Source organism: Poecilia latipinna, unplaced genomic scaffold, assembly GCF_001443285.1.
Source record: "Poecilia latipinna isolate Pla-1442-1.1 unplaced genomic scaffold, P_latipinna-1.0 Scaffold1170, whole genome shotgun sequence".
Classification (NCBI taxonomy): Eukaryota; Metazoa; Chordata; class Actinopteri; order Cyprinodontiformes; family Poeciliidae; genus Poecilia; species Poecilia latipinna.
In genome coordinates, this window is record NW_015113786.1 from 144,044 (window position 1) to 152,807 (window position 8,764).

The 8,764-nt window shown below is 39.8% G+C and overlaps 1 protein-coding gene across 1 annotated transcript; it reads right to left on the minus strand.

The window, feature by feature from the left end:
- Positions 1-1,890: 1,890 nt before the first annotated feature.
- cyp24a1 (cytochrome P450, family 24, subfamily A, polypeptide 1) lies at positions 1,891-8,342 on the minus strand. The gene is made up of 12 exons (XM_015053237.1): positions 7,929-8,342; positions 7,617-7,807; positions 7,409-7,502; positions 7,228-7,321; positions 6,680-6,771; positions 6,199-6,310; positions 5,207-5,352; positions 4,222-4,388; positions 3,431-3,509; positions 2,976-3,173; positions 2,768-2,879; positions 1,891-2,305 (listed from the first exon to the last, which is right to left on the minus strand). The coding sequence occupies exons 1-11, from the start codon at positions 8,184-8,186 to the stop codon at positions 2,769-2,771; spliced, it is 1,542 nt and encodes a 513-aa protein (XP_014908723.1). The 5' UTR covers positions 8,187-8,342; the 3' UTR covers positions 1,891-2,305; position 2,768.
- Positions 8,343-8,764: the final 422 nt, after the last annotated feature.

Consider the following 8,764-nt stretch of genomic DNA (forward strand, 5'->3'; position numbering starts at 1 on the left):
TTTACACCTTTTTTGCTGTTTTCATATCTTTTGAGAAATTTTCATATAATTTCCTTGTGGAAACAAACTTCTTTCTTGAAAGAAAACTAATTGTATAAGTAAATCAACCCAGGGTTTGCATAATTTTCAAATGAAATTATGATCCCTAATTATGATGATTAGTGATCATAATTCCCTCTTATTTCCCCTGAGACTGACAGAGAAAAGTCTAATGTGAAAACTGTCACTTGTGTCTAGATGCTGAACTTCCTGAGAAACCATTGAGTTCACTGGAAAACTACATCTCAACTTTATCCCTCTGATCACTGAGTCCCTGCATGGTTCTGTTCTCCATCCACTGCTTTTCAAGCTGTTAACAGAATCAGAAATGAAGCCTAGGTGCAAATTCAAACTGGAAGACTCTTGGCTCACCTGCCTCATCAATCAGCACCTCCCTCTCATCAACCTGGACCTATCAGGGCTGGACCAAGCCTCGTCATGGCCAATCATCGACCAAGCTCCAGTTCATAAGGACCTTCATCCATGGCCTCCTCTGCTTACCAACTGCGATCAACCCACCTCCACCCCATCTCCACCTTCACATTCCTGGCTGTTCAGGCACCCATCCTTCTTCGACCTCCACCACCAGTACAGGCCCCGGGGCGACTACATTCCTATGCAGCATCAGGAATGTCCATCGAGTTTATTGCAGTTCCACCTCGACGTCCTCGGCTGGGGCCTGAATGCCAAAGAACTTTAATGTTTGCTTGTTAATAAACCTTTTAATCGCTTTCTTTCTCTATCTGAGCCTCTCCAGATTGAATCAGCTTTATTGGCCAAGAGTGGGTGTTAGACTTCAGTTTTCAAATTCCTTGTTTGTGCACACAATCGTGGCCCTGCAGATAGTAGTGACATGAGATCAGAAGGTTATTGGATTGTCCTCCTGCTCCACCCATAATCTGTATAGGAGCTTGTTGCAGTAAAACCCTTCATCATCGTCTCCAACAAACCTTTTGACTGCTGGTGTCAGGTAAAGGTTACCACAATATCTAAAGCAGAAGTATCAGACTGGTACACAATAGCTTGACTACTGCCTTGCATTTGTATTATTTACTGTGAGTTTTATGTTTTTCATCTGAGTTATTTTTTTATCCTAAATTGCTGTAGATCCAGATTAATTGATTGATTGCTTTCTTTGGTATATCTTGCTAATGCAGAGTTTTACCCAGTTTGTCCATCAAATCTGACCAAATTCTTTGATTCAGGAAGGTGTCAGAAACATTCTTCTAAGATTCTGGTCAAGTTGCTGCTGATTTGGTTAGCTGCACTTTTCAGCCCATCATCACCCCACCAGCAGCGGCCTGAACTATTGATGCACAGCAGGAATGAGCAATGCACTCTTACCCTTCAATGTGGATGAAATCAAGACTGATGCTGTGTTGTGGAAAGATGTGAAGAGACTCTTTGGGCATTCCTGTTAATCAGACCATTTTATGTGAACCTGAAAGATGATTGTAAAAAAAAATCTCAGTGAAGAAGCAGTTTCTGAAATTGTGACTTACTCCTGTTGAGTTTCTAATGAATAAAAGTCACTACTGCCAAAAACAAATAACTTTTTTTTCCTTTTTTATCCATCCTGACACTTGGTTCTTAACCACACCTAATCAAATATCCAGTAAATATAATCACACAACTGTTACTGATTGCTTTCATTGTCTTGCCATTCAGTACGTTTGTTCTGGGATAAATAATATTTATTTTTATTCACTACTGATTTGCTTCCTAATCTTGCCTGAAGGTTTTGATACTCAAATGCAAAACAGTAATCTCTTTATTTAGTTTCACCCTTGAAGCTGCTAAAACACCAAGATAATTTCACTTCAAATTACAAGTTTAAAAATCAAGTGTTTTGATATTTTTTAAATGGATTTATTTAGATGAATGACATATGTACAATGTACAGAAATATAGGAGAGGTATACCTACACCAATATATATAAAACAATACACATTAGTGATGGCATTTATGTACATACATATATATTTATATATAAAGTTAAAAACAGGGAAAAGTATAAAGTAATCAGTATCTAAATGTCAGACATTTCAGGACAGCTGCCTTGATACAATATTCAGTCTGTAAATTACAACTGTTCTTTATGTCTTTAACATGTTTACATATTAGTTTTAAATAAGTTTGAGGTATTTATGGCACAAAATTACAAATATTTCTGTCTTTATGTACACAGCAGCAATGCAGGGAGTCACTGGACCATCAGGAGTAAAATCTTTCTTTCATTACGTCCAGAGGAGAAGAGCATGAGGCCTAAAAAGAGAAATAAAAGGAAGGCATTATTGGCAAATTTAAAAAACATGTATTGTCCAGATTTTCTTTTCAGTTTTACACTGTAAAATTTGATCTGTATCATCCTTACAGATCTTTTAAGTACTAATTTTAATATCCTTTTTGCAATAAGTAAGCCAGTGAGGTCTTGATGTCAACACCTGGTGGCCAATAATAGGTACTGCACACTGAAGCAACCCTTCTGCAAAAATGAGGATTTTTTTCTGAGTACAGCAGCAGAAAATTAATATAATATTTTAAGCTCAAGAACTATTGAAATATCTATTACTTTACATGTTTCCTTGTTAAGCTAAAGTTTTGACAATTCAACTTTCAGAAACAGGGCTGATCTTCCTGACTTCCCAATTGCTTTATGAATTACACAACAGGGTCATTTCAATGAACTGGTACCACACATTGAAATGTAAACTTTTATCTTCTCACCTTATCTCCTGACAAAGGCCACTGGCAGTTCTCTGTTAGGAACCAAAAGTCCAGAATGAATCACATCAACGGGCTCATTGTCTGTTGCCACGATCTCGTAGTCTCTGACCAACTGCGATAAAGAAAAACAAAAACGCATCAAGGGCGGAAACTTTTTTTTGGAACAATCTGTGGCTGACTGGTTTAATGTTGCTGATGGAGACCGTACCCAGCACATGGCCAGCTGCAGCTGCAGCTCCGCCAGCCGTCGACCGATGCACATCCTCTTCCCGATACCGAAAGGAACGTGAGCGAAGGGGTTGATGGTGCTGTTCTCCCGCAGCCAGCGCTCAGGTTTGAACTGCTTTCCATCATCAAAATATTCCTCACTGGATCCCAGTGCATGGCAGTTAATCATTAACACTGTCTGTAAACAGAGAACAATAAAAGTTAAGTTCCGGCTCTGGTTTTGTCACTATTTTAGAAACAAATCAATTGTGTTCCTAGAGGTTGAGAATAAGTGCCATGTGCCAATAGAGTGGCCTCTATATGTGCCAGTTGTTCAGTCTAGATACAGACTGAACAAAATCTATTCAGATATTGTCTGGAACGTCCCAGACAAGTAAAATGTAAATGAGAAGGTAATCTCCTCATATAAGGTGCACTGAGAAGTAAGCCACTTACTCCTTTGGGAATGGCATAATCTCCCAACACAGTGTCTTTGTCGAGGGTCCGGCTGGTGAACGGAACAGATGGTGACAACCTGTAAGAATTACAAAAACAAACAAACATTGGAACATGACTTATTGCATGTCACACAAGCTTAAGCTATTTAACAGAAGCCAGACATGCACAGTGCTTGTTGAGGTGAGAATAATCTGCTATCCGAGGTCATTTACATTCCCTGTGATGTGTGCACGGTGTTCGCCTTAAATGACCCGCCCCGGCTGCAACTCTTGTGACTGCATGAGAAGACGGGGGGGAACGTGTGTGGAACAAAGGCAAAGGAAAAATATTTGAACGTGACCAAAGGACAAATTTAAGCCTAGTAGTCATGCCACCATCTGACTGCCAAAAACTTCCTTGAAGTTTGTTTTTGAGGCAGTCATGTGTGTAATTTCCTCCTTCCTAATCTCGGTGGTACTGGTGGGAATGGTAATGTCAGAAAGTCTGAGCATGTAAGCTGTAACGCCTTGGAAGGCGATCAAGCAACCAAACATCTGAACACAATATTACCTGTGTGAAGTTGTTAAAGTGCGTAAATCCGAATGACATTTTAAATGACTTCTGCTAATACAAACCTAAGTTGTATCAATTTAATTAGTTTAAATGACTGGGTGCAGCCTGTAATAAGAGGGAGTGTGTGGAGAATGTAAACCACTGCAGGTACGAACACTGTGTTCCACCTTGATCTTTTCATTATCTGCACTATGGACATCCCGTCCCCGGCCACATGTGACTGTGCAGCGCTGTACCTCATAGACTCCTTCAAGCAGGCCTTGAGGTAGGGCATGCTCTTGATGTGCTCTCCACAGGGGTCTTGGTCTGGAGGCACCACATCTCTGATCTCCTGCAGCAGCCTCTTCTGAGCAGCAGGGTTACGTGACAGGTTGAAAATAACCCACAGCATGCTGTTGGCGGTCTGTACAAACAACAAGAGAGAACAAAATAAGGAGGGAAGAACAGAGCGCTCGGAAAAGCAAGTAGCCAGAGCATTCCTCCGAGGACCGGAGGAATGTTTGTGGTTCCTCAAAGGCTCCTCACTTACTTCCCCTCTACATTTGTTTTGCGCTTTGGAACGACAATAACTGCAGGAGCTGCTTGCGTAAGAGATTGAACTTATTTTCTTGTATGAAATAGGCATAAGTTGAAAACACCAAAGAAGCTTGCATCCTGCCAATTAATGTTAGCATGATACCCAAGATTAATGGAGGTTAAAAACAGCAAAAAATTATGATAAAAACTTTTAAGCTCTTTTCTTTAGAAGATTAAAATAATCATTTGTGTCATAAAATTGAAATAACTTGCGCTATTTGCTTAGCTCCTCCCAAAAGTGGGAGGTAAAAGGTCGACGATTACTAGAACATAATTCTTTCAACTTTAAGTCTTCACTGGTATTTTCCTTCTTTCATATGTCTACAGTGACAAGCTGCTGTTGAACCACTATCTTCAATAAAAAAAATAAATATATATTGATATATTTATACTAATTAATTTTTTGTAATATTTCACTCTATAAAAATATATTTTCTAGATATGTAGCTATCTTTTATTCAATTTAGTTTAAATTGCACTATTTTGTTTTTAAAGAATTAACTGTTTCACACAAGTGAAAACAAAAAACATCTGCTTCCTGTTCTAGATTTATTTTTTAAGTTGTTTTATGTTTTACACAAAAAAAAATGTATTGGAGGTGGAAAAGTGTGAAAATACAGTATGTTTAACCATTTTGTGACTTACTGTTTCGACTCCTCCAATCTGCAGTTCGGTGATGGAGGCATACAGCTCCTTCTTGGAGAGGCGGCTTTGCTGCAGGATGTCATCGATTAAATCATCCGGATCTCTGTTGGCATTCCTCTCCAGTCTCTTGTCAATGTAGACTTTGGCTGAGCGAATACAAAGCAATCAATGTGTGAACACAAGAACACGCAAAATGCTGTTCACACACAGGAGACGTCATTTCCAGACCTGTTTTTAGTCATCGGTGACAAATGATCACTGTTCCACTTTATTGGGGAAGTGAATGGAGAATTCAAAATAATACTTGCTGAATGAAGACAGCTTTCTTTGATTTATTAGATACTGGAATTCAGTAAGTCTTGATGAATCTTGGTTTGTTGCAAACAATTAAAGAATTTTGTTTGATAAGATACTTTTTGGTTATTTTTATCCTAAAGGACATTTGTTTAAGCGTGTGTTTTATTAACTGTTTGGTTGGATATATTTTATGAATAGTTGCACTTTAAAATATATAGTTGTAGTTTCGTCTGTTAAACTAGAGAACACAAGGTCACAAAATATACAAATTGAAAAGTTTGCAAGAATAAAATACTAAAAGAAGGATTGAAGTGAGCCTAAGACAGGTTTTAGGAAAACAGTTTTGCTTGCTTCGTACATCCTACAAAATTTAACCATCAGACACATCACTTAAGGTCTAGTTTACAGAAATATTTGGCATATTTCTTCATCCCAGGTCAGACGGTTTACTACAATACTGAGCCGTTATTTACACAAAGTGCCAAGTCCACAAAACACCAAGACAGCCAGTTCAAATCAAACCTCCTGCCCTCCCACTTGCTTATTTTCCTATCTATCATCTGACTTCTGACTGGAAGTGAACTCAGAATGGCTGGTGTGTCACGCAGAAGAGGAGAATATTTCATCAAGTACGACAGCTTGATGAAATGAGAGCAATAGCTTGGAATGTGCTTGTGTTATTTTTGTGTTTGTACCTGTGCTGAAAATACAGTCCCATGCCGCGGTGTGGTCCTGCCACGTTTTGGTGTTGAGCTTCTGGTGGAGCTCCACCGGTGTGATCATCATCTTACCAAAAGTCCTCATCATCTGCACAGAACAGAAAAAGAGGAAGAAAGGGATCAGGAGTCGGATGTAGCTTTTTCATCCTCACCCAAAGCCTCCTACTCAGTCCTTTTTCAAGTTTATTTTTATTTATTCTTGAACCCATTTCCCTTATAAGACTCCCACTTACTAATCTCTTCACTGAATGATAGGGTAGGTTTGGTAATCAACCTCCTTGCAGACAGAGTTGAATTGCTTCAACTCTGTCTGCAGTCTAGCCTCCTGACACGAACCTGATGAACTGTGGTGTTTCTCAACTCTCCGGGAGAAAGTCAGCTGAAGAGCGACTCACAGATCATCACAAATATCATCTTCTAACCTTCAGAGGCACTGAGAGAGAAGGTTGATACTCACTGTTTTCACAGCTGTGATGAAGTTCATAGCTTCCTCGTTGACTTCCTCCTGCAGAAGACCAAATCGGTTGTCGTACAGGATCAGACAGATTGCTGAGGGGGAAAAAATGAGCAAAGGTTTAGAATATCGACCAAATTTGGATGCAGATAATTTGAAATGAAGTTCTGGATTTCATTTATATAGTTATTATTAATTCCAAAGTATAATGTCTGTTTTAGATCTATTTCCCATGAAACCATCAGTCCCAACAGAATGATATAATTACTTTTTGAAGCAGACAATAAGAAGATATTTGAGAATAGTATATTTTCATTCGTTTTTTAAAAGTAAATCCAAACAGTCGCTGTTTAATCAGGTTATCGCATTTCTTCCTTTTGACTTTTATGATAGAGTAAAGTAAATTGTTAATTTTGGAGCAGGATTAGATCACGGTTGGGTTCAAAATATTAAATTTTACATGCATTAAAAGAGATTTAAATTATGTTTGAACAAAAGTTGTTTTTTTCTGCAGTCATAGTGAGTGTTAGAATAAAAATAACTTGACTTACTCTCAAACGACCATTTGTTCAGTTCGAAGTACAAGTCTTCAATCTTCCCGTTGTTGCTTACTTTTCCAATCCTGTCAACGAAGTCCATCAGCACCTGTTTCCAAAAACAAAAAACGCCAAACCCATCAGTGGATGATCGCAGAAACTTTGGCATAAACTCAGCCCTGGTCTGTAGTCCCACCTGATTTATTTTGCCATCAAGCTTCACCACCTCTGTCGGCTTCATGAGTTTCTGCTGAAACGCGCTCCTGACTCTCTGCCAGTCCTTCCCCTCCCTGCGAAGCAACAACAGAGCGCTTTCAGCGTGTGCGCTCCTGCTTCAAACTGCGCGCTGTGCAGGCGGAGATGATTTCAGGGAACAACAGATGATGGGTCGAAGGTCTACTTACAGAATGAGGAGTCCGTACGCTTCGTTTCTCAGGTCTCTGTATGCTTTCCAGGGTTTGATCTCCAGCCTCTGGGGGTAATTACTCTCCTTTCTGTAGAGCGCCTCCAACAAGCAAGGAGCGCCAATATGCACCGACTCAAAGGATCCCAGCTTCGTCCGGAAAATCTTCCCGAATTTCTTATGATAATCAATCTGAAAATAAGAAATTAGTCATTGAAATGATTATAAACGGGTAGATAAAATAGGAAAAATACTGACTCTCATCAATGAAAAAAATAATAATTTAAAGAATATTATGTAAAAAATACTCTACCAGAGCTTCATGTTGTCTGATCAGGCCTCCTTTTAGAAGGAGCTCCACCAGACTGCCGACCAGGGGCCAGTTGGTTGGCCCCGGGATCGCGTCCAAACTCCGCGCCTTCAAGGCAGCGTGTGGGCACCGCGCAGCCTCCACAGCATCCTTCTCTTCCAGGACGCACACGGAGGATGTGGGCTTGAAGTGCTGCAGCCCCACAGACTTCTTCCTCAGCAGCTCAACAATCTGAGGAACTTTTTGGATCTGCGCCCTCATCCTGAATCTTTGGCTGATGGCAAATTGCCGTTTCTCTGTCGCAAGCTTTCTAAGAGGGAGCTGTCTTTTTCTTAGAAGTGTCACACCTTGCAGCAATATATATACTCTGAGTGTGTTTATTCCTGCCGCGCACCGAACCAATCAGGGAAAGGTCCTCCATGGTGTGGCTGTCGAGCCCACCATTCATTTATGGATCCACGTTGAAGAGGATCGTATGACCCCAGATAGACCGTGGAAATGCCCGCACCCCTCCTCTCCTTGAAAATAAACAGCTGCGGAGGTGAGGCGGTTCGCTTGAACCGGGTCTCCCAGCGATAAACCGAAACTCTGGCAAAGCAAATACTACTGCCACACTTCTGCGCCTGGCAAATATTTAACCTACTGGAAATTACACCTTTGCTTTGAGTCGATTTTGATTAGCTCTGATTGGCTCAAAGAGTTTCTAATTGCAGAGTTCTTCCAGTTGAGAACCATTTGTTGTGAATGTAGGATTTTGTACATTTATTTATTTATTTATTTATTTATTTATTTATTTATTTATTTATTTATTTATTTACCAAAAACCAAAAAGTGACGGA

Excerpts from the sequence above, each read along its gene's own strand:
- cyp24a1 (XM_015053237.1), bottom strand. The coding sequence starts at position 8,186 with ATGAGGGCGCAGATCCAAAAAGTTCCTCAGATTGTTGAGCTGCTGAGG. Across the intron at positions 7,322-7,408 it reads TTGATGGCAAAATAAATCAG|GTGCTGATGGACTTCGTTGA; the intron begins GTGGGACTACAG and ends TTTTGGAAACAG. Across the intron at positions 4,389-5,206 it reads AGATTGGAGGAGTCGAAACA|ACCGCCAACAGCATGCTGTG; the intron begins GTAAGTCACAAA and ends TTGTTTGTACAG.